This window comes from Ochotona princeps, chromosome 5 (genome assembly GCF_030435755.1).
Source record: "Ochotona princeps isolate mOchPri1 chromosome 5, mOchPri1.hap1, whole genome shotgun sequence".
Lineage (NCBI taxonomy): Eukaryota > Metazoa > Chordata > Mammalia > Lagomorpha > Ochotonidae > Ochotona > Ochotona princeps.
In genome coordinates, this window is record NC_080836.1 from 20436532 (window position 1) to 20462138 (window position 25607).

Genomic DNA, 25607 nt, shown 5'->3' on the forward strand with positions numbered 1-25607 from the left:
ACCCTTGTATTTTTCCCATTTTCTGCAGTAATCATATTGCCATAATTTTAAAAGTTAAAAAAACTTAGCATACCTTTTTAAAGTTTCACCATCGATAAAAATATAGCAATAAGGTGACTTAAAAAATTTTGTTAAATGGGTATGACTGCACTAATAACTATTAGAAAATAAATTTGCAGAAACAAAGTACCTCATTTCAATTTGCCTTTGAGACAGTAAAATATAGCCAGACAGTGGTTCGCCAAGAAAAGGTTCATGATCTTTGGCGTGGGAGGATCCTTCCTCAACTGTTACCTTCTTAAAAAGTATGCATGGTAAAAAATCCAAATGAGGCTGTAACATAGGAGGTCTGCCTCCTTGGATCTTGGCTCTCCTGCTATTCCCTGGAGGAAACCTATTAATAGTTTCTTATGTAATTTTCAGAACACTTTTATGCATATATAAGTAAATATGTAATCTATTTTTTAAATAAATGGGATAATATTATATTTACTACCCTGCATCTTGCTTTTTTACTTAGTCTTGAAGATCTGTGTCAACACATAGCTGCCTCATCTTACTAGTGGCTGCACGCTATTCTGCTTGTACCACAAACTACTTATCTAATCTCTGGGGGCGTTCAGTGATTATTTTTTTTTTAAAGATTTTTTCTTTTTATTGGAAAGGCAGATACACAGAGAGGAGGAGAGACAGAGAGGAAGATCTTCCATCTGATGGTTCACCCCCCAAGTGACCGCAACAGCTGGAGCTGAGCCAGTCAGGAGCCAGGAGCTTCTTCCGGGTCTCCCATGCAGGTGCCAGGTTTCAAAGCCGTGGGGCATCCTCAGCTGCTTTCCCAGGCCACAAGCAGGAAATTGGATGGGAAGCAGGGCCGCCAGGGTTAGAACCAGAGCCCATATGGGATCCCAGCGTGTTCAAGGTGAGGACTTCAGCTGTTATGCTATCGCGCCGGGCCCAATCAGTGATTATTATAAATTGTATTTTTATTAAAAATAATGCCACAGGAACTTTTGAGGGGAGGTAATTCTTGCTGTGAAGGTATGCTATAGGATGTATTTGTGTACTTGCCAAATCATCGTGACCAATGTGGTCATGAGCAAGATGCTGCCAGAGCTTTCTGCCTTTGCTGTAGAATGTACGCCGAAGCTGTGGCTCTGAGGGCTGTATGAGCACAAGCCTCCACCAGCAGGTGTGAGAACGTGGTCTCCCCACACTGGCCAACTTGGTCTTACCAAGCTTTCTCTTTCAGCATTGTGTGTAAATTTGGCAGTTCACACCCATTGTGTTATCACCAGTGATGTTGAGCATCTTTTCATGCTACCTGGTCATCAGAACTATTAAAATTATATTCTTTGCCAATTTTAATTTTCGTAACTTTCTCAGTGCTTGTTGGGATCCTATGTACATTAAGAAAATCCATTGCTAGCATGATGATGTAAATATTTTCCCCTGCTTTGTCTTAATGAGTACATTTGTAATTTTTTGCCCTAACATTTGGGAACTCAAATTTCTCACTTTTATTTATGGCTGTTGGGTCTTGAATTTTGCTTGTAAATTCATTACCCATCTCAAAATATTTTTGTACCACTTCATTTTCATGGTTTCTTGCTCCATCCTATATCCATGGCTTATAGCCTCAAAAATTAATCTGTTGACCCACCACCAGTTGTGGAATCATGCATCTTTCCCCTGTTTTCAATGCCTCGTTTTGTCTCATACTCTGTTCTTGTATGTAATTGATCTGTGTTAGGCTTTCTTCATTAATCTTCACATTTTGTTAAATATATACCTCAAATTTATTTCATATGACAACCCTAAAGGATAATACTCCCCATTGCTACATTGATTTTTAACTTAGGTATCTGCCACCCTCATCCACCCTCATCTGACAGGCTTCCTGTGTATTGATACAGAAGACAACACTGGTACGACAAGTTTGTAACCTCTAGGTTGGGACTTAAAATGAGACACTGTGGTAAGAATTACCTGTATTCTACATTCAGGTAAGGATTGCTTATGAAAGAAATTGGAAGCATGAACATGTTTTTAAAACCAGGGGAGAGTTATGTTTTTAGAAAATAATTTCTTATCCCCTTAGACAATATTTGAAGCAGAGAAAGTTTATATAACCTGAGAGAGAGTCATCTTCTGGTGTGCTCCCTGATGACCGCAGTAGGGGAGGTTAGGCCAACCGAACCCTGGAACTCAGTGCAGGTCTCCCTGTGAATGACAGGGACGCAAGCACTTGCACCTTCCTTGCTGCCCCCAAGTGACCTTTTCAACTAGCAGAAAGAAGGAATCGAGAGCAGACACAAGATGAGAGTCCAGCTACTGCAGTACAGCATGTGGGCAGCCGAAGCACAATTAAATAGGTATGTCCGACATCTACCCTATCCAAGTTCCCCGTGTTTGCACACCACAAATATCTGGGCATGTTCAAGTAGGCTGAAAACACCAGCTCTGCTTTCTACATCTGTGCACTCGAGGCAGCGGCTGATGACACAAGCAGTTGGGTCCCTGTCACCAAATGGGAGGCCTGAATTGAGTTTTGACTTTCAAGCCTTTAACCTGGTCCAGCCCCAGATGTTTTAGGCATTCAGGGAGTGAACCAGTGGATGAAAGATCTCTCTGCTCATTTCTGTTTCTCTGCTTTTCCAGTAAGTAAACACAGGAGATCCAGCAATGATGTAATAGTGGAAATGGGAATATCTGGGGTGGGGAACTGAGGATGGATCAGATGCCACCTCTGCACGTTGATGGTGTCTACCTCAGAAAGTACAAAGTGTACACAAAGTCGGATCTGATGTGAAGCATGGTAAAGGCCCCAAATAACGTGTGGGTGTCTAGCTCCTGGTGTGCCCACAGGGAGACAAACATAGGAGATCAGATATTGTACACAGTACTCTTTTTATTTTCTGGAAACAATGTCTGAGGCTTGAAGAGAGCAGGAGATGAAGGTATAGTCCATTTCCCCAGTACACTTGATTTCTTCTTCTTAGGAGAGATTTCTGTGGTGTTTAGTCAGGATTTCACCTTCTGAAATTCTGAGACTTAATCAGGCCTACTTCATTTAATTAGGAGGTTCACAGCCCATCAGACAAGCTCAGTACCTGCACATGTCCAGAAGGGCCTGCAGCAGGTCCCTCAGAGGCCTTAGAGAGCTCCCAGTACTGGGGCAATGTGCAGACATTCCCATTTCCACCAGAACTCAAAACCCTTGAGATCCAAGTCATCTCTAACAAGGGAACACAAGGACGGAGGTGTTTTGTGGCCGGCACAGTGGTGAGACAGAAAGCAGGTCTGCGTGACTTCAGAATGTAGTCACAGGGCTCAATTCCTGTTGGTTCTGTTGTGCTTTCTTGCTCTTGGACCTCCTGCAGTACATGTATGACAGACATGCCAGGCCACAGACTCCAAGCAGCACGAGAGCAAAGAGGACGTACAAAGCCGTCTCTGCTTCCGTGGAGATGAGTGACAGCCCCAGGAACTGGACCACATCCTCTGTGCTGGGGCTCTCGGTGGGGCCGGAGTCTAGGACAGGACAACAGAGGGCAGTTAGTGCTCTAGTGCTGAGGCAGGGACCCCTCTCAAGCCCCCTCGAGCACTTGGGGTTCTCAGGGTCAGATTCACACAGACGGGGTGAGGCCTTGCTGAGGTGATGATGCCTGTCCCCTGTTGGCATGTGCCAAGAGCCTCTGAGTGAATTTTCGATTCTAATGGCCCATGAAGCAGTTATAATATCTGCATAGTCATTTACACTTCCAACCTCTCAGCCCATGTTGGGCCCCTCTCTCTACAGGCCCTCAGTGCACTTTCCCAGTGCTTGTGTTTGCCCCTTCCCACTTCCCAGAGGCATCTGTCTAGTTTTTTCCTTAAGCTCACACAGCAAGTCAGTGGAGAGGGGGGTGACTGGAAGAAGAATCTAGACCTGCTTGTCCCCACTCCAAGGCTCTAGGTTTGGGGCATAACACGAGACCAAGTGTCCACGTTGCATCCCAGCAGTGTCTCAACACTGGTTGAGGGACTGAAGGCGCTGGCGAGGAAGGTAATGAGTTGGAGAAGAGAGGCTGAAAGAAGCCCTCGGCCAGGCCCCTCAGCCTTGACCTTTTGTCCCTCCCACGGCCCCTTCTCACCTTCTGGCTGCAGGAGACAAGGGTGGGGCCCCTCTGCAGGGTCAGGGAAGCCGTTGCACCGGACTATAGAGGCATATAACTTGGACGACTCTCTGGGGATCCTTGGCAGAGAAGGATCGGTGTAGTTCACAAAATGCAGACCAAACTTGTCAGAATAACCTGTAGCCCACTCAAAGTTGTCCATCAGAGTCCAGACTGTGTATCCTCGAAGGTCTACCCCATCCTGCACAGCTGCGCAAACAGAGGCCAGGTGTGAGCTGTCCTTGTCTCTACAGTCTCCTCTGCCAGGCCCCCGGTATCAGCTCAGCCCACCGCTGTCTGCCTTGTCTGACTGTAGGTGGAGGTGGACTTTAGCATTAGTTCTTAGTGACCCTCCCTTTTTGGCTTGCATTGATTGAATCAGATACAAGCTAATCCCTTTGGGTCATCTACTCTTAGAAAATACCAAGCTTGGTGAGAGTAAGAGAAGATGCCATCCCACAGGTTCATTTTTAATAGGAAGAGCAAATTAAGCTGCAAAGGCCACCACCAACATCAAAAAACAGTGTTGAGTTTGTGTCCTGGCTGTTCTTTAAAGATCTGACTCCCTGCTGCCAGACATGTGACAGCAGATGTCCAGGTGCAGAGTCCTTGACCTCCAAGTGAGACCTAGAGGGAGCTCTGCACTCCACATGTCAACAGACTCCGTGTGTCCAGTTGGTGAATGAATCAGTGGATGCAAGAGTTCTCTCCTTGCTTATCTTTCTCTGCCTCTATCATTCTGCCTTTAAAACATTTAAACTTAACAAAAAGAAAAGCAAAAACAACCCCCACATTTTTCACAGAACAGGGTTTTCTAGCCCCTTCCTTTGCTGGTGTGTGGCTCACACTGTGTACTCAGCTCTGCTTTCGGTCAGCTTACCCTGGGTCACATCCCAAGGCGCTAGTGTTGGGCTAGAGCCCGAAAGCTGTGCTTGGGAACACAAGAAGCTACATGTGAACACCACCCAGCTTATTTCTTCTGACCTCTGCCCAGATCCACCTGAGGTGGAGCCAGGACAGCAGGAGATTCCAGCTGGGAGGAAACACCTGCCTGGTGTGAGGCAGTGGGTTGGCATGCTGGGCTGAGAGAGGAAGGAAAACACTGGGCATGTGTTATGGTGGGTGGGCGTGAGCACTCCCCTCCTGCAGATGCTGGTGTGTGTTTCCAACAGGGAAAGGAGAGTGTAGAGGAAGGGCTGGGCTGGCCTACCTTTGAGCGCCTCATTGATGTAACTGCGCAGGTAGTAGATCCTGCTGGTGTCATTGAGGTATGAGTCTCCCCGATGAGACACCCCATTCTCTGTCACATAAATTGGAGGGTTGTTGTACTCCTCCTTTATCCAGTTCAGGATCCTTCTGAAGCCAAAAGGTGTCATCTTCAGCCAGAAGGAGCCAGAGTCTGGCCAAGAGCGATCTACGATGGAGGCAACTCCCCTTCAAGTTCAAAAACTAAAGATTAGGTTTTGTTCTGTTAATTCTAAGACACCCTTTTCCCACAACAGGATTCACTCCAGACTCCGAGTCATAGCGCCAAGTTGCCTCAGAGTCTCCTCTTTTCCCTTCCAGTTGCCCTCCCCAGTGCTACTGTAGTTTAGGAAGCCCTGGAAGCTCTCTGTTCTGCGAGCTCTCTGCCTACAGAGGAAGGTCTTGACTGTGGTCCCTGTTCACAGGTGACACTTGACACTAGACGTGAGTGGCTGTGAGTGTCACCAGCTCCAGTCCTCCTGGGGATGCAAGTGCTGTGTCCTCAGAGAAGCAGCTCCCCTGAGTCACCTGTCTGTGAACACCCACACAGGCCACAAGTGGGACCCTCACTTGTGTGATGACCAGCTGCAGAAAGATGGGGGTGTTTAAGTGTCCCTGACACTGAACTCTCCCTCCAGTAACAGACAAAGCAAGAAACACTTACACCACAGGAATGCCTGCTGGCCAGGGTGTGTATAAATATGTGATATCCCAAGCCCCACAGTCCCATTAAGACCAGCCATTTAGCTGCTTCTTACCTCCAGATCACTCAGGAAATGTGTGATCAGTGCCTAGACTGAGCATTCTCAGCTGAACTCAATGAGAATATGAGAAGCTTTTGTAAGATCACATGGGGTTCCTGGGGAGGGAGGTCCAGGACTGAGAGGCACCAAGTGTTGTGTGGAAGGGAAGATGCAGAACAGGGGTGTTCAGGGGCCTCTCCAGTCTCAGTGAGCCTGACTGGGGTGGTTTCAGGGTATAGTGACGCATGTGGGTATAGAGCCTTATAATGAAAGGATGAACATGGGTAGAACTCAGAGCTACTTATTGGGAAGATGCTTATGAGAAAAGAAAATGAACATACATGGAATTTTTTTTTCCTTTTAGAAGGCAGAAATACATCTTCCATCCATTGGTTTGTTTTTTTTTTTTTCCTTTACATGCCACTAACACATAGTCCTGGACCGGAAGTCAAATGCTTATAACAGTCCAGCTCTCCCCTGCAGCTGGCAGGGACCAAGTTCTTGAGCCACCACCTGCTGCACAGAAGTAGGAAGTTGGCTCTGAAGCAGAGAAGCTGGGATTAGAACCAGGCACTGTAATACAGGGTGAGGGCATACTGAGCAACACCTTTACCACTGCTCATTATGCCAACCCCATTCCTGTGTTCTGGTGCTCCCATAGGAACATGCATGATTTGTGTAACACAAAAATAATACTTTGGCCATTTGTTGACTCACTGCGTCCCAGCAGTCTATGTATTGCATACTTCAACACTTACTGAGTAGGGTCAGCACTGTGTGGCAATCTTATGCTCAGCCTGCAGGGCTGGCATTCCACCCGGGCCCTGGCTCACATCCTGGCTGTTCTAATTCCGATCTAGGTCCCTATTTATGGCCTGGGAGAACAGCAGAGGATGGTTAAGTCCTTGGGCCCCTGCACCCACATGGGAGCCATGGAGGAGAGCCGCCTTGTTCCTAGCTTGGGACTAGCTCAGCTCTGGCCATGTGGTCCTCTTGGGAGTGAACCAACTGGTGGAAGAGTGACCTGTCTGTGTGGGTGTGTCTCCTGTCAGTAAGTCTGCCTTACATTTGAAAGACAGTATTTTTAAAGATTCATTTTCTATTGGACAGTCATATACACAGAAGCGGAGACAGAAAGGAAGATCTTCCGTATGTTGATTCACTCCCCAAGTGACTGCCGTGGCTGGAGCTGAGCCAATCCAAAGCAGGAGCTTCTTCTGGGTCTCCCGCATGCGTGCAGGGTCCCAAGGCTTTGGGCCATCTTCGACTGCTTTCCCAGGCCACAGGCAGGGAGCTGGATGGGAAGTGGGGCTGCCAGGACCACAACCGGCACCCACATGAGATCCTGGTGTGTGCCAAGTAAGGACTTATTGACTGAAACATCTGAAGAGTGAAGTTATTTTGGCTAAAAGGGAATTCCAGAAACCAAGCACATCTTCTCCCTGGCACAGTAGCCTAGTGGCTAATGTCCTGGATCCCACATGGGCAATGATTTGTTTCACAGCTGCTCTGTTTCCATCCTTTGTGCTTGTGGCCTGCAAGAGTGGTGGAGGATGACCAGAGGTTTGGGGAACCTACACCCACACAGGAGACCTGGAAGAGGCTCAAGGCACCTGCCTTCAGATCGGCTCGGCTCTGGCCGTTGTGGCCACTTGGCGTGTGAACAAGTGGATACAAAATCTTTCTGTCTTTCCTTTTCTCTGTAAAGTTACCTTTCCAATAAAAAATCAATCTTTAAAAAAGAAACATCTGCCTTAAGCAAAAGGTGTTGGAACTCCAGCTCTGGGGCAGCTTTTTAAAGACCTTAGCTGGTAAGTTGGCTGGCAAGCATCTTTATTTCCTTTTTGAGACTGTGCAGGTCCCTATCTAACAAGTGGTCCAAGGGACACCTGGCCCTGCTGGTTTACTTACCTGTCTCCGTCATAGGAGGTGAGAATGTTGGGATAGTTGAGGTTGTAGGCGAGGACAGTGGTGTAGTGATTGAACCCAAAAAAGTCATAGGTGCCGTTGATCCTCCTCTTCTCTTCCTCTGTGAACTCTGGGAGCCTGGGCAGAAACAGCCAGTAAGTGGGGCTTCAGGAAGAATCAAACGCTTCAGGTGACAATGTCAGGGGCAGGGTGGGGAAGTGACAGGGGGCCCTGGGAGGGAGGAGGAGCGGCTGTCCAGGTAGCATAGTGTAGCCTACGGGAGTGATAAGAGCCTCTGTTCCTGTTGACAAGTTCAGGCCTCCCACACCTCCATCCTGAAGTTTCTGTTGCCATTAGCTCAAGGATCCATAGCTTCCCTCTTCCGGGGTTTCTGAAAAGCTGGAAGGGAAGAAAACCACTGTGCTCATATGCTCCCTACTCCGTGGGGGGGCCAGCAGTACCCCTCAGGGCCTGTGGCTCAAAGGCCCTCTGCCAGGTGCCCAGCTGGTTCTCAGGTGTTGGGCAGCTTGCCCCACGTTAGGCTGAACATGTGCCCCTTACTGTTCCCTCCAGGCTGCACGCCTGTTCACACCTTGGATGAAATGAACTCCAGTTCTCTTTATGGTTAAGTCTCAGCTCACCTGATGATCTGCTCTGTCCGTGAGGACTCCTGGTCTGCCCAGCACCCCCTGATCCCACTCTGATGAACTGGGGATTGAATTCTGAGGAGCATTATCCTCCCTGTGCAGCATTAGCCTTCCTGTGCATCTGTCCACAACCTGAAGGAGCCAGACTTGGGTCTGGCTCTGTCCTGGTACACAGTGGGTACTCAGCAGAGTACCCAGAACCAGCACATCTTGTTCTCAGCTGGATTTGCCTTAACTGCATCAGGATGGGAGTTTAAGGTAGGGGACCTGGGTTTTCAATCCTCATGTCTAGGAATTCATAGATTCAATGATTTCATCAGAAATCCATATCTTCTGATTTCCTTCAGCACTAAAATATGCTCATATAGGATACTTTTGGGGCCAAGGATGTTCCCACAAACCAGGACTATTGTCTGCACTTGGACCCTTCCCCCCCCCCCAAAAAAAAATGTTCAGTAACAGCTAGGTGATACACAAACCAGAGTGTGGGCCCTGGAGGCAGACAGCGTAGCTTCAAATCCCAGCTCCATCTCTGACTAGGGCAGGTACTCAAGCCCCAAGCTTACTCATCCTTACATGAGAATACAACAAATACTCACAAACGTGAGCTGTGGATGTTCTCATCTCTTCCTGTACAGGAAGGCCTGGTGAGTCAGGATGGGGGGATGGGGGGGTGGGGGGATGGGGGGGTGTCCTGGTACACACCATTGCCCCCTGCTGCTGAGTGATCAGAAACACATTTCCGGCACTCCCTGGAGGCTCTTTGGGTTCCCCAATGAGGGATGAAACTGCCAAGCATGGGCTGGGGAAATCATGCTTGGAGTGAGGTAGTAAGTAAGGCTGTTAAGAGGTGGGTGCTCTCAAGACTGATGTCCTGGCTGTACTGCAGCAAGGTAACAGCAGCTGCCTGTTGTCAGGCACACAGGAGAGCTGGGCGCTGGATACAGCCCTCCACATATGTGATCCTGTTTACCTTCCAGCACACAAAGACACACACACCTCTGACCCACAGCCATGCATTCTCCATCTGGTACCAGGACCTTACCGAGACACGTTGCGCCCTGTAGCCAGGCTCCTTTCTAGGATCCGTGTCTTCATCACCTCGGGGTAGTCTCCATTCTTGTAAATTGGATTTGCAAACCAGCCTGCTAAAAACTGCAAGGTAGAGATTGGGGGACAGTCAGCCATTGCATCCCAACAAAGCCACCAGGGGACAGTGACGGCCCAGTTCACGAGCTGCTGCTCTCACAACCTCCTGCCTTGCTCTCCTACTTGGGAACATGATGTTGCCTCTCCTCTGTGACCCTGTGCAGGCTGCAGCTGAGGTACCAGCAGGTCTTACCACCCAGGTCTGCCTATAAAGCTGCCATCTCGCTGAGGGCCCTGTCCTGGTCTCCATGGTTACAGCTGGAGGTGAGAAGACTGGGTACTGGCCCTGCACTGCCATCTTCCTGGGCCTCTGTCAGAAAGAACCTGAGATGCAGAGGAACAGACTGGAAGCTTCTGGCCCCCTGAGTTGCTCTTTTAACCTAGAGCAGCTAAAGTAACAATATGGGTCCTTCCTCATCACGGTATAGGGAGCAACTAGAATTTTCAGGAAAGGTGAGCTGCAATTATTTCCTGGCTTCTCAGGTAAAGGATGGTATTTCAGTGGCTCATAATCAGGGCCATCCTTATCCTGGGGTACACAGCACCCGAACACTACCAGAGAGGCTGGTGTCTAGAATGTGCGGTGAGGAGAACCTCCACTCCAGGCAGCAGTGAGACCCCAGAGCACACACTGCCTAGCACAAGAGGCTCAAATGTGCTTCACGGCTTTCTGTGGAAGAAGGGTTCTACCAGCAGTCATGTCTGACATGGTCCTGGACCACACTGTCACAGTCCACCAGTCAGGTGCTCAATGTAATAACAGCACAGCCTGATGTCTCCTGAGGGCTGTTTTTTTTTTTTTTTTTAATGGCAGCGGTAACATTTCTGTAACCATTTCTGGAGTGTGAAATGAGGTGTGTATTCCTTTTGTTCCAACACATCCCACAGTTGGCTAACATTCCAAGCTGTTGTCTCACTAATCTGTTGAGCTCTCCTGGGAAGTGTTTGGCTAATGCAGTTTTTGCCCTGATAGGGTCACAGTGTCACAATGTACAGGCTCCTCAGGAGAACCAAAAGCACACAGTGATGTGACAGAGACCCCTCCCCTTCCTCTCCTTGTGCTGAAACATGGGTGAATACCCCTGCAACCCATGCAGAGCGACAGGAACAGGGAAAGGCTGTGAGTGAGGTCTGTTTCAGCACCTGCCTACCACTGGTGTCTACTTCCTGGGGCAAAATTCCGCATGCTAAACATATTTAGTTTGGTTAAGCATCTTTGTTAAACTTTTGGAATTGGCAGATAAGAACTTTATGTAGCAGAATATCAAGTCATGGTTTAAGGGATTCTGCAAACAAAATTAGGTTGTGACACTTGGTGTTGCATCGTGACATTGCAGCCCAGCTACAGTAGTAACTACATCAAAGCAGAGACTAATGAAATGGAATTCCTGTAACTTGGCTTCCAACTAATATACAACCACTAAGGACTACATCAATATATAATTTCTAATACTTCAATTGAAATCCAACCTCCAAAGTTTATCTCCTGTTTCAGTGTTTCTAGTTCAAAGAAAACAAGGCATTGTAATTTCACCGAACTGATAAAAATCAGCACACCAAATACTTGATTCCCAAACTAATTCTGTTTCCATGAGACCCTGAAGGAAGAATGGACAAAACTCAAAATGTGCTCAAAGAAAAACAGACCTGAACGTATCTCGTGGCTGCTTCCACGTCCTCTTGATTGGCTGGGTCTCTGGGCTCAGCCCAGTCACTGCTGATGGTGATGGAAATCACACCTCCTTGGCTCGCCCGGTACATGTCATTGTACAGATGCCAGGCCTCAGCATGAGCCTTTATCAAGTTGTGACCAACAATATAGGGGGCAGTGCCAGGCCTAAATGAGATACCTGGAAACATACAAACGGATGTCAATATAGAATGGATGGGGGCGGGGGGCTAAGTGCTACAGCTCCCAATCGACAGATGTGCCCTGACTGCGTGGGAGAATGAGTTCAGGTTTTGGCATGAGAAAGAGTGGAACTGAAATCCTAGCTCTAGGTCTTACTACTGGCTGTGTGACTTTGGAAGAGTATTCAGCCTTGCAGTGTCTTCCTCAGTGAAATGGTCAGAGTGTGTAAGAAGAAAATGAAACAGATTTTGGATGCCAAGTCTTGAAAGTGGAGTATTAAGCTTTTTCAAGATGGTGGAATAGGGGAAGGACATGTTTAAAAGGATGAAGAATTAGCCAAGGTGAAGCAGAGAGGGTGTGATCCAGGGAAGTAGGAGAGGACAAACTAGTAACAGAGGGACACTGGGAGACCTGTGGACGTGGTGAGATGACAGAGGCAACATAGTGGTGCCACAGTGATTAGATACTCCAATGGCAACTGGCAGCCCAATGGGAAGGGGAGTTCACCAGAAACTCAGGAGGTAAACCCAGGCATAGAACTGTGGGTCCTTCTGATTTGCTTAATCTGACCATGAGCAGAGGCCGAGTGGCAGAGCCCAGGCATTTGGGTGCAGGAGCAGGATGGATTTAACTACCCCATTCTCCACCAGTGCCACAGTAGGCTCCATTTTGTGTACTGAGGAAAAGGCTGTTGGGGGTAGGGACAACCACGAGCTGTGCATGTGTTAATCCAGGAGAGGACACATTTCCAGCCCAATCATTGCACTGGATGCACTGGGAAAACAATACCGATTTGGTATCCCTTAAGTTCCAACTAGAGCAGATCCAGGTTGTTCCCAGACCTAATTGCCAGCAGGTTCCAGCAAGAAGAGAAAAGGAAAATTGTGCGGTGGGCATCACTGATAACCTTGTGATCTAGAAAAGCTTGTGTCTCCCTAATCCCAGGTACCACTGGAACCAGGAGTGGCAGAAAGGCTGAACAGACAACGGTGCGGCCACAGCACGGACTCACAGGACGTGGAGGGTTATAAGCCAGGATTCAGGGTTACAGAGACTGTGGTAGATGCCTAGCACAGGAGCCAGGGACTAAAAGTTGCTGGAGGAAGTAGTACAAATGATAGCAAATAAAGAAGTTGTTATACAATGGGATCAGTAAAGTCGATCTATATACCTGTGGACAACTGAGAGTTAAAATCATACCCACGGAGAGAAATCCACTAATCAGAGTTGCAGAGACCAAGGGAAAAATGGAGCGACAGAAGCATAATAAATAAGATTACTGATGCCTCCCCCACAAATCTGCAAATTTCTATGTTAACCTCAGAAGTAACCAAGGATGACATCCAGGAATCTAAAGTTCATTAAAACACTGAGAAACACATACAGGAGTCCAAGGAATTTAAGGAATATAATGCATAGGAAATATCAACATTGATTTTTTTTAAAGATTTATTTATCTTTATTACAAAGTCAGAGAGAGAGGAGGAGAGACAGAGAAATATCTTCTGTTCAATGATTCACTCATCAAGTGACTGAAACGACCAGTGTTGTGCCAATCCAAAGCCAGGAGCCAGAAGCTCTTCTGGGTCTCCCACATAGGTGCAGGGTCCCAAGACTTTGGGCCATCCTCAACTGCTTTCCCAGACCACAAGCAACGAGTTGGGAAAGGGGGGCTGCTGGGACTAGAACTGGCGCCCATGTGGGATCCTGGCACATTCAAGGTGAGGACTTTAACTGCTAGGCCACGGCGCTGGGCCCAGGAAATACCGACCTTGAAACAAAAGCTGAATTATTAGGAATGAAGAATACAAGACAGCAAATTAAGAATTCAGTGGAAAGCCCCAATAATAGAATGAGGTAATCCTTCACAAGCTATTCCAAACAATAGAAACGGACGCAATCCTTCCAAACTTTTTATGACGCCAACATCACCTTAATACCAAACCCAAGCAGACACACAACAGTGAAGGAGAACTACAGACCTACATCCCTGATAAACACAAATGCAAAAACCCTCAACAAAAGCCTAACCAATAAAATCCAACAATGTATCAGATCATTCACCTGGACCAGGTGGGATTTATCCCTGGCATACAGAGATCATCTAGATCAATAAATGTGATACATCAGCAAACTGAACAAAAACCATGTGATCATCTCAGTATATGCTGAAAAGGCATTTGATGAAAATCCAACACTACTTGATGCTAAAAACCTTAAGATAGACATAGAAGGAACATTCTACAACAAAACAATATGAAAAACCCAACTCAGACATCATAAACAGGGAAAGATTGGAAGTTTTTCCATTAAGATTTGGAACTACCCAAGGACACCCACTATCAACCACTGCCAGTCCTCATTAGGTATTAGGCAAGAAATATTAAAGGAATTCAAGTTGGAAATGAGAAAGGAAAGTTATCCCTGTTTTTAGATGACATGATTCTAAATGTGGGAGAATTTAAAGACTCAAGAAACTTTTGAAGCTTCTAAGAGAATTTGGCAGGTAACAGGGTACAAAACCAGTGACCAGAAATTCATGGCCACAGCATACACAGATAACTCTATGACTGAGAGAGACTTAAAATTACAGTCCCCTTTGGGCTTGGCAGCATGGCCTAGTGGCTAAGGTCCTCGCCTTGACCCCATATGGCCGCTGGTTCTAATCCCGGCGGCTCCACTTCACTTCCTCTCTATCTCTCCTCCTCTCAGTATATCTGACTTTGTAATAAAAATAAAATAAATCTTTAAAAAAAAATTTACAGTCCCCTTCAAAATAGTTGGGAGTGGGCCCAGCAAGGTGGCCTAGTGGCTAAAGTCCTCGCCTTGAACGCTCTGGCATCCCATATGGGCGCCGGTTCTAATCCCGGCAGCTCCACTTCCCATCCAGCTCCCTGCTTGTGGCCTGGGAAAGCAGTCAAGGATGGCCCAAGGTCTTGCAACTGTGCCCCCGCATGGGAGACCCGGAGGAAGCTCCTGGCTCCTCGCTTAGGATTGGCTCAGCTGCAGCCACTGTGGTCACTTTCAGAGTGAACCATCAGACAGAAGAGCTTCCTCTCTGTCTCTCCTCTTCTCTGTATATCTGACTTTCCAATAAAAATAAATAAATCTTTTTTAAAAAAAGGGCCCACCGCCATGGCCTAGCAGCTAAAAGTCCTCACCTTGAACATGCTGGGATCCCATATAGGTGCCAGTTCTAATACTGGTGGCCCCACTTCCCATCTAGTTCCCTGCCTGTGGCCTGGGAAATAGTTGCAGACAGCCCAAGGCCTTGGGACCCTGCATCCATGTGGAGACCCTGAAGAGGTTCCAGGCTCCTGGCTTTGGATTGGTTCAGCTCCAGCTGTTTGTGGCCACTTGGGGAGTTAATTCTACTGGCTGCAACATGTCCAAAGAAAATGAACTCTGCATATGTGAACGTGACCTGTAATCCTGCATTTATAGCAGCATAATCTGCAATAGTAAAGACATGGAAATAACCCAGATGACTGTCAAAAGAAAAGTGGACAAAGAAAAGGTTGGTCCAGCTACTCCATGGAATACTACACAGCCATTAAAAATGAAATTCTGCCATTTGCAATAAAATGGTCCCAACTAAAGACCATTGTACTTAGTGAAATAAGCCAACCCCACAAGGACAAATATCTTATGTTCTCTCTGACATAAAGCAACCTTCATTCAAAATACAAGGTTATGAGAGGGAAATAGTGGGCTCCTCCCACTTGGGCTGCCACCCCCCATGGGAGGGCATGAAAACTAGAACAGCAGCTGGGGTGGCAAGGCAGACACCCAACAACATCTGTGAAGGCTGGATAGTTGAGCTGGTTAGATGGAACAAGGTTTTAATACCCACTGACATGTATGAGAGCAGAAGGGAATGTGGGACAGACTGGACTAGTCTGCCACACATACTGGCAAACCAGGGTAGGGGACGGGCCTGGTGGGGGTTATTGTGGGTCGCTCCGGCTAGGCTGCAGCTCCCACTGGTTTATGTGAGGGCCGAGTATGTGCTGGACAGAACTAGACTGGACTGCAAACACCCATTGTTTCCAGAGGAGGACAGGGATAGAAGCAGCACCAACCCAGCTACTGCAACCACCAGCTGATTGGGGTGATGGACTGTGGCAGGCCCCACACTTGCCAGCACATACAAGAATCTGGTCTGGGAATACCTCAGACAAAGTTCCATTGGGGATCCCCCAAATCAAAATTTCAGACTCAGAACGCTAACCATCAAACGACAGGACGGAACAAGTCAAGCAGCCACCTCAGCTATATGTTGGTAATGGAAAAACTGGGCAAACGGAGACGCTATGATGGACTGTGTTGACAGGGGACTCTCCAGCAACTGCAATGTGGTTGGAGTGACGAGAGGGGCAGCAATGCAGAACTGCTGAATTATCGGAACCACTTGGGCAAGACCCTCGGAGCGTGCCCCACATTTGGAACCTGGGGTGGGTGGGAGTCTTGGCGGGGCTTCTCCCTTAAAATCTCCTTTTACATCAGATTTATTAAGGAAACAATATGGAACTAATTGTCGTATCCATCTTCCTGTAGAGCTTGAACCTTCTTACCCTAATTATGTCAAGATTGTCAAAATAATAAATTTAAAAAAATACAAGGTTAATAGATATATAGCTAAATATTTTTATGCCCATATTCATGTAGAATAACTGTATAAGGGAGACTATCAAACCAAGAAGGGAAGAAACATGGAAGAATGCAGCTATACTCCTAAATATAAAATGGACTTCCAATAAAAGTGGTAAGTATGTCCTGACAAAAGGATGCTGGAGACTCTACCACTGTCTACGGCTACAATGTTAGGATACACTTAAATAGAAGCATAATACACTTGTGGCTGCTGGTGAAGGACTATACCATTGTAATAATATGGGGAAAAACAGTGTGTGTGCAGGGGGTAAATGAGGACAGTGAAAGGGGGAATCTCTGAGCCTATTGACTGTATCATGAAAAAGAAAAAAATAAAAAAAAGAAGGAAATGAAACTATGTATGTGCATGCAGAGCGATGCAGGAGTAGATGCTGGATTCGTTCATCTCAGGCAAAATACCTGCAACCATACACCTAAGGAGTTGGGGTCCTGGAATTCCTGGTGGGCCAACGTGAGAGTTAGGGTTGCAGAATGTAGCTGAGGCCAGTGGCGAGAGCCGTGAGAGAGGCTACTTTTCATGTATTGAAGAAATGATTGGGGAAGAGTCAAGATGGCTGATGATGGAGTTAGACTGATGTAACCGAGGGTCCTAAAAGTTAGGGACGGGAGCAGTCGGAAGTGAGCTGGAGTAGAAAAGAACCACAGGGAACACTGTGGGAAATCCCCCAGTCCCGTCAGGACTGAGAAAAAACAGCACACGGCAGTAAAACAATCGCGAAATACTGGGATCAGCAACCTAAGAAGGACTAAGATGGAGCCCTGGACTGCAGAGACTCGAGTGAAATTTGAAATCCTGGAAGTGAACTTCGGTGTGTCGCTAACCAGGGTGGGTACTGAAGGAACAATCTACAACATAATCAAAGCAATATATGAAAAACCCAATGCCAGCATCATACTGAATGGAGAAAAACTGGACCCCTTTCCACTGAGATCTAGAACAAGACAAGGATGCCCACTATCACCACTGCTATTCAACATAGTCCTAGAGGTACTTGCAGAGGCCATAAGACAAGACAAAGAAATCAAAGGAATTCAAATTGGAAATGAAGAAGTCAAGCTTTCACTATTCGCAGATGACATGATCCTTTACATAGAAGAACCAAAACACTCAATACAGAGACTCCTAGAACTCATACGAGAATTTGGTAGAGTGGCAGGATACAAAATTAATGAACAAAAATCAACAGCCATAGTGTATGCAAACAGCCCCAAGATGGAAGAAGATCTAACCAGCAAATTACCATTCAAAATAACAGAGAAAAGTATGAAGTATCTAGGAATAAATTTAACCAAAAGAGTAGGAAATCTTTTTGAAGAAAATTACAAAACACTTAAAAAACAAATTGAACAAGACCTCAAAAGATGGAGCAACATCCCATGCTCCTGGATAGGCAAAATTAATATCATTAAAATGTCTATACTACCAAAAGCAATATATACATTCAACGCAATCCCAATCAAATTGCCCAAAACATTCTTCATGGAACTGGAAGCAATGATTCAAAGGTTCATGTGGAAACACAAAAAAACACGAATATCCAGAACCATTCTGAAGAAAAGGAACTTAACAGGGGGGATCACAGTCCCGGACCTCTGGACATACTCTAGGGCAGTGGTTATCAAAACAGCCTGGTACTGGCACAAAGATAGAGAGGATGATCAATGGAACAGAATAGAAACAACAGAAGGAAACCCACACAGATACAGCCAATTAATCTTTGACAAAAAGACAACAATCCAAGCAAATGGGAAGGTCTCTTCAATAAATGCTGTTGGGACAACTGGGTAATAGCCTGCAGAATCAAAAAGATAGACCCACATCTCTCACCATACACTAAGATCAAATCTACATGGATAAAAGACCTAAACCTACATCCAGAAACCTTCAAACTTTTGAAAGAAAATATTGGAAACACTGCAAGATCTAGGTGTAGGCCCTGACTTCCTAAAAAGGACTCCAGAAGCACTAGCAATCAAGACCAAAATAAACAAATGGGACTTAATCAAACTAAGAAGCTTCTGTACAGCAAGGGAAACAATCAACAAAGTAAAAAAGCAACCCACAGAATGGGAGAAGATCTTTGCACACTACATAGGTGATAGGGGGCTAATCTCCAGAATATACAAAGATCTCCAGAATAACCAAAACACCAAAACAAACTACTCAAGAAATGGGCACAGGAAATGGGCAGACGTTTCACAAAAGAACAAACCCAAAAGGCAAACAAACATATGAAAAAGTGTTCAAGTTCCTTGGCAATAAGGGAAATCCAAATGAAGACAACAATGAGGTACCACCTAATGCCAGCAAGGATGGCACACATACAAAAAACCACCAAGACTTGCTGGCGCGGATGTGGGGAAAAGGGAACTCTACTCCACTGCTGGTAGGACTGCAAACTTATACAGCCTCTATGGAAATCAGTATGGAGAATACTCAAACAACTGAAAATCAACATGCCATATGATCCAGCAATAGCACTCCTAGGAATATATCCAAAACACCTGCTACACGAGAAACCAATATGCACCCCTATGTTTATAGCAGCATAATCAATAATTGCAAAAACTTGGAAGCAACCGAAATGCCCATCAACAGAAGACTGGATAAGAAAGCTATGGTTCATCTACTCCATGGAATACTACTCAGCTATTAAAAAAAAGAAATACAGTTTTTTTTTGTGGCCAAATGGGCCCAACTGGAATCCATTATGCTAAGAGAAATGAACCAATTCCAAAAGGTTAAATACCACATGTTTGCCTTAATTTGAGATGAAAAGATGTCAATCTGGAAGATAGTACCTATATATTGTAATATTATTGCAATCTCTAATAGCCTGTGTCTAATGCAATAAGATAATGCGATGTAATCTATAAATCAACAATTAATGTCAGACTGCTTATGATTTACATCAAAAAACTGTAAAACCTAAAACACTCTTAATACCCTATGTTACTCCGTAATGGGGAGAGAATGCAGAGAAAGTGTCAGGAAAATCTGTAATATAGCCTATCAAGAACAAATCTGGTAACTCATAGACAACAGACTTGAGTCAGCACTAGACAATAGTAAAGCTACAAAGGCATAACGGGGGAATCGGCATCGATCCTGACAGCCTCTTTTTTTTTTTTTAAAGATTTATTTTATTTTTATTACAAAGATCCTGACAGCCTCTTAACAGGAGGTCATGTGCATGGAGCAGGGGGAGACCCCAGAATGGAGCAGGTGGACAGGAGGAGGCTCGAATCCCAACCCTGAAGACTCCCAGATCCTCACCACGGACTATCAATATGAGCAACAAGGACTACATCCCAACTGCTAAGGAGACCATGGGGAATTGGAGTGCCTTTGGAGGCCGAGAACTCTGAGGTCACCCACCCCCATCTGGAGCTTCCACAGGAGATGGAAGAAGTCCAAACACTGCCTCACAGGAACCAGCGTAATCGGAACAACAACCAGGAGCCCTGAGCGGTCTGCAGAAACAGAACAACAATGAACTTCCTTCAGGAACCAGGGAGGGGAGCTTTCTCTGGTCCTGGCCTAGTTCCAGCTCTGGATCCCACCCTCCCTCGCAATGACCATCGGGATCGCTCCAGAAACCCATTAAAACAAACTAACATACAAACAAACCAAAAAAAAGCCTAGAATACACAGACAGACAACAACAACAAGGAAAGCTTAGAATCAGACAGGAAATGGCCAGCGTGGATTTACTCATACCTCACTAGGTGGAACACAAAGATTAGTTACTCCTCACTGGGGTATTGAAGATTTCTCTGCACACCCCTCAAAAAAAATGTTTTGCACCTAAACTGTTGACACATGTCTTGTTAGAGCTATAAGCCAGTTCAGACCACCCAAAAAAACAACAAAGTTCAGCAAAATCATGCTTCAACACTATAAACAGCTAAATACTAAAATGAAAGACAGCTGAATAGCAATCTATAGCCATTTTAAGGTGTATAGAACACGGTTAAATATAAACTAAAATTGAAATGTCAATGAAGAAGTCACAGGTTGTGGTTGAGAACCTGCATTTTCCTATTAACATATTGGTTAATCAATACCATGTCAATTTATACCATAATGTTGTAAATTGTTGTAAATATTATGTTGGGGTTTTTAATTGATCGGGATGATACTCTGCTGGCTCTACCTTCAGACCAGAGATGGTCTCACCAAGAAACCACTGAACTTACCAGGACAATAAGATGCTGGACTTTATGCTTGGTAAATACCTCCAATGAAACAATCTCAACAGAATTTGAACTATGGAAATGCAACAAGGTGGAGCAATCCACCGTGGGGAGAGGGTTTGGGGAGGGGCGGGGGGAATCCCAGTGCATATAAAACTGTGTCACATAATGCAATGTAATTAATAAAAAACAAAAGAAAAAGAAAAAAAAAAACAAATGATAACTTGAAGCACCAATTCAGGAGAGGAAGTGATGAGGAAAGTCATATTTCCCTGGGTCTCTGTTAGCTTTTATCATGATCCTGAGACTTGGCTGAACACAAATCTACTCTCAGAAAGCTGAGAGAGAAAAGGGAACGCAGATGGCTCCCAAGGGACAAAGACAGTGCATGTGATCCAGAGCACGTCCGCTGTGATGGGCGTTTGGCCTAGCAGTTTGACTGTCACTTAGGATGGCACATTCTTTATCGTGTGTCTGGATCTGAGTTCCCTGTTCTGCTCACAAATCCAGCTTCCTGCTAATGAGCACCCTGAGAGAGAACAGCAATAGTTTAAAATAGCTGAGTCTCTGCCCCCATATGGAAGACACAGACTGAATTCTGACTTCAAACCATTGCAGGCATATGCAGAGTGATTCAATGGATCAGAGATGATTTTAGGCCTGTGTCTCTCGGCCTTTTGAATTAAATAAAAATTATAAATGAATAAATGAAGAATTAAAACTACTAAATATCTTTTTTTTTTTTTTTAATTATTTATTATTTAACTTCAGTAATTACATTGTATTATGTGACACAGTTACATGGATACTTGGGTTCTCCCCACCCCTCCCCAAACCCTCCCACCATGGTGGATTCCTCCACCTTATTGCATAACCACAGCTCAAGTTCAGTTGAGATTTCCCCATTGCAAGCGTATACCAAACATAGTAAATATCTTTTAAATCAAAGTAATGTTAAAGAGCCTTATAGTCAGATGTATGTTGGAAATCAAGATTTGTTTTGATTTGATTTTGGAAAAGCACTAAGTTTCATACTAACTAGTACACATCCGAACAAGGACCAGCACAGACTCAGAGTGAAGGCCACCCTTGCCTGCAGCAGGCCTTAGTGCAACACTGCACCTTTGCAACCTGGCACACAGGGGATGTGCAGCCTCATGTTGGAACGTCAGGCTTCATGGTTACTCAATGGGCTCAGTTCAGCTAAATCAATTACTGTTACCTTTGGGATTTTTGGAATTAAGAACACAGAATGTAAACTCACACAGCTTGACCAATTGTCCTTTCCTACATGGGTTCAGTCACTTTCCTGATCTCACACATCTCAGAGGACTTCTGAAGCAAGTCAGAATCACATAGCAAAGAAATGAAGACCTCTTGAGGCACTGAGAGGTGAAATCCATGTTTAGCAAACGTGTCAAAGAGGAACATCCAAACCCTGAGCAAGAGGCAGGCTGTCTGAGGTTCTTCCAGGGGGCTTTCTTGGCCTGCCCCTCCATTGCCACCTAACTTTCATGTTTGTAAGATGCAAAGCACTAAGTAGTCAGGACTGAGACCTTACCTGGCGCTGATACACCATAGCCATAGCCCTGGTTGGCAATGACATAGGGTTCATTGAGCGTGATCCAAAACTTCACCTTGTCTCCCAGCCTCTGGAACAGCACGTTGGCATACTCCCTGAACCGCTGCACAATGGTCTCATTCTCCCAGCCTCCAACATCCTGGAGCGCCTGGGGCAGGTCCCAGTGATATAGGGTCACCTGTGAAAAGGTCAGATCTGCAGTTATCCACTGTGCCTTCATGAGAAGCACAAATAACTTCTGCCAAAACTGAGAATGGTTTATAAGACAAAAATTCAAAGGCTTTTTTTTTTCCTCTTGGGGTGGAACAATGAGAGGCAGGATAAGTTACTTCAAAGGAAGGGAACTGGTCAGGATGGGGAATAAAACTATTATGTTTATTTAATCCCACAACATAAGAATTTTATTATATTTTTTTAAAAGATTTGTTATTATTGGAAAGCCGCATATACAGAGAGGAGGAGAGACAGAGAGGAAGATCTTCCATCCGATGTTTCACTCCCCAAGTGAGCTGCAACGGGCCGGTGCACGCCGATCCGATGCCAGCAACCAGGAACCTCTTCCAGGTCTCCCACACGGGTGCAGGGTCCCAATGCATTGGGCCGTCCTCAACTGCTTTCCCAGGCCACAAGCAGGGAGCTGGATGGGAAGTGGAGCTGCCAGGATTAGAACCGGCGCCCATATGGGATCCCGGGGCTTTCAAGGTGAGGACTTTAGCCACTAGGCCACGCCGCCAGGCCCAATAATTTTAATGATTAAGTTTGAGAGCAGCATTTGGCTTTCAGAGTAAATGTGCTCCTCAGCCCCACAGCCTGTAGACTTCCCTGAGGCCTGGCCAGCGCCCACCCTCACCTGGGGCTGGATGTTGGCAGCCAGCAGTGCATCAATGAGCCGCACATAGTAGTTCAGGCCTGCTTCATTGATGTAGTTGGTCGTTCCATCAGGCAGGATGCGGGACCAGGAGATGGAAAAGCGGTAGTGGGATACGGCCAGGTTCTGCAGGGCGACCACGTCCTCAGCGATCTTGTGGTAACTGTCACAGGCCACATCTCCATTTTCATCGTTCTCAATCCTCAGTGCTGTATGACTGAATGTGTCCCAAATACTAAGGCTTTTGCCATCTTCTCTCCATGCACCTTCAATCTCAATGATGAGAAGACATAATTGAATTAAATCATCAATCCAGCCCTCAGATACCTTTCTATGGGTGTGTTCAGGAATCCTGTCTTTTAGGTGGCCCAGCCCGGCTACTGAGGTTTTCCAGATGGAAGCTCTTTCTTGATCTCTTATTTTTTTTCCCGTGTCTCTGGCTCTGCCATTCAAATAAGAAAGAAAGAAAAAAAAAAAAAAGAATCCAGGAAAGCCTATGCCCTACACCCTAGAAAAACTATTTTTTGTGTCTAGTTATGAACCTGTGAAGTTCTGACTCAGACTCATTTTTGTTCCAATCAGACACCTGGCAACACTAGCAAAGTTTTTGGTCTTACATCTGGGGGAGTAGCCCATGGTGGGTACAAACCAATGATGCTGCTAAACATCCCCTAGAGCAAAGACAGACCCCAGAATGGAATGATCCATCCAAAACTCCCTCAGGCTAAGGTGCAGAAACTGGGCCAGAGAGGAGTCTAGTTTCTGGTACACACAGAGCCCTATCTGATATCTTGCTCTTTGTTTGCCTCAAGTGAACCCTTCATGTAAGGTGTGGATCAAAGCACCCAAGAAGACCCAAGAAGCAATGTGAGTTTTAGGAGTCTACAGAAAATAACACATGGACAGTATTTATGTTTCATTGCTAACTGATTTTATGTAACTTTCATTACAACCTGGTAGTGTGATTGTATGGGAGTAGGTAGCCATCACCTACCACAGAAACATATTCAGCTACTAGGGTCATTGGGAAAAACCCATGTGTGTGGAACACCCAGAGTCAGCTGACTCACATCACCAGCCCTGCCTTGGCATCAGAAGTAGCACACAGAGTCCACTGCTGCATCAGCAAAGATAAATCAAGTGGGAAATGCACACTGCAATGCAGGTCCCGCTCAGCCTTTTTTTTTTTTTTTTAAGATTTATTTATTTTTATTGGAAATGCAGAGAAGGCAATACAGAGAAAGATCTTTCATCTGCTTATTCACTCCCCAAGTGGCCCCAATGGCTAGTGCTGAGCCTTTCTGAAGCCAGGAGCCAGGAGCTTCTTTTGGGTCTCCCACGCAGGTGCAGGATCCCAAGGCTTTGGGCCATTCTCCACTGCTGCTTTCCCAGGCCACAGGCAGGGAGCAGGATGGGAAGCAGTGCCACTGGAATTAGAACCAGCACCCAAATGGGATCCCAGTGCATTCAAGGTGAGGACTAGCGGCTATGCTACTGTGCTGGGCTCATCTCTCTTCTTTTAATCTAGCACTATTTCAGGAAACAATAAATCATCACATTTTTCTCTTTAGAGATCTCACTGGACAAACAAGGTCACAGTCTGCTGTTATAGGGCATCAGAGAAATTCCAACATTTAGAGCCAGTATGAACAAACGTCCTGCTTGGAACAGTCTAGCAAGGAAGTCAACATCTCCAGTGGAGACTGTTCATGTTTGCAGTCTTAGTCCTTAGTTTCTGCCAGGTTTCACCGGTCTACTAGCACTTACAATTCCCACCTCAGCACAGCAACTTTACCCGCTGGTTGGGCCAAACTTGGGGGATTGGAAGAAGAAAGATTGTTCAGACAAAAGAATGTCAAGACTCCATGGCATAAGCAATTCCAAGATGTGCAGGGATGTCAGCTCTTCTTCTGAAACATCCGCAGCAGCAATCCCGGAGCCTGAGACACAGTAGCTATGCAGTAAGTGGCGTGCACCCCCTGAACTCCTCACCTGATACGCAGAAGTAGCTGCACTCCAGACGAAGCCCTCAGGAAACTGTCCATACACAAACTCATCCTCACTGGGCAGCGGCATGCCATTGTTGGTAATGAGTTCTGTGTAGTACGCGGCTGAGATTCTTGCTGTGCGAGGCCTGTTCTCATTCTCAAAGTCAACATGATACAGGCCAAACTTGACCGTGTAGCCTCGGAGCCACTCAAAGTTGTCCATCAGAGACCAGGCAGAGTAGCCTTGAAGGTTGACCCCATCGAGCCTGTAGGCTGAGAACATTCCAGGGAGCAGAGGAGAGCATTACCCCAGCAGGCAAGAAGCCCAAGAAGCGCAAGAAGCCCAGCAATGTGCTGGTTCCTCCACCCAAAGCAATGCTTCTAAACCATCAACTTGCACATTAAGTGACCTGTGCTGTAAGAGGACTGGATCATTTCTGGTAACTAACTCTTTGCCCTCTCTGATGAGCCCACAGCAAGCCCACACCGAGGAGACATGTTTCAAATTCAAGAGCCCAAGCTTGTTTGAGAGATTAAGCACAGAGGCATAAGTTAGAGTTCTTTGTTCCTTTTAGTCTACCTGGAACTCGTAAGTTGCAT

At 46.0% G+C, this 25607-nt stretch overlaps 1 protein-coding gene across 1 annotated transcript in view; it reads right to left on the reverse strand.

Annotated features, from left to right (window-relative positions):
• Positions 1-3109: 3109 nt before the first annotated feature.
• Positions 3110-25607, reverse strand: part of LOC101519618 (lactase/phlorizin hydrolase-like) — a 60858-nt gene continuing 38360 nt past the window's right edge. The window contains exons 9-17 of the mRNA XM_058664197.1: positions 25012-25280; positions 23002-23292; positions 22131-22329; positions 11494-11696; positions 9743-9852; positions 8054-8188; positions 5365-5588; positions 4134-4364; positions 3110-3531 (exon numbers count right to left, since the gene is read on the reverse strand). Of these exons, the coding sequence (XP_058520180.1) occupies positions 3311-3531; positions 4134-4364; positions 5365-5588; positions 8054-8188; positions 9743-9852; positions 11494-11696; positions 22131-22329; positions 23002-23292; positions 25012-25280 (1883 nt within the window). The 3' untranslated portion in view covers positions 3110-3310. The remainder of the gene's footprint in view (positions 3532-4133; positions 4365-5364; positions 5589-8053; positions 8189-9742; positions 9853-11493; positions 11697-22130; positions 22330-23001; positions 23293-25011; positions 25281-25607) is intronic.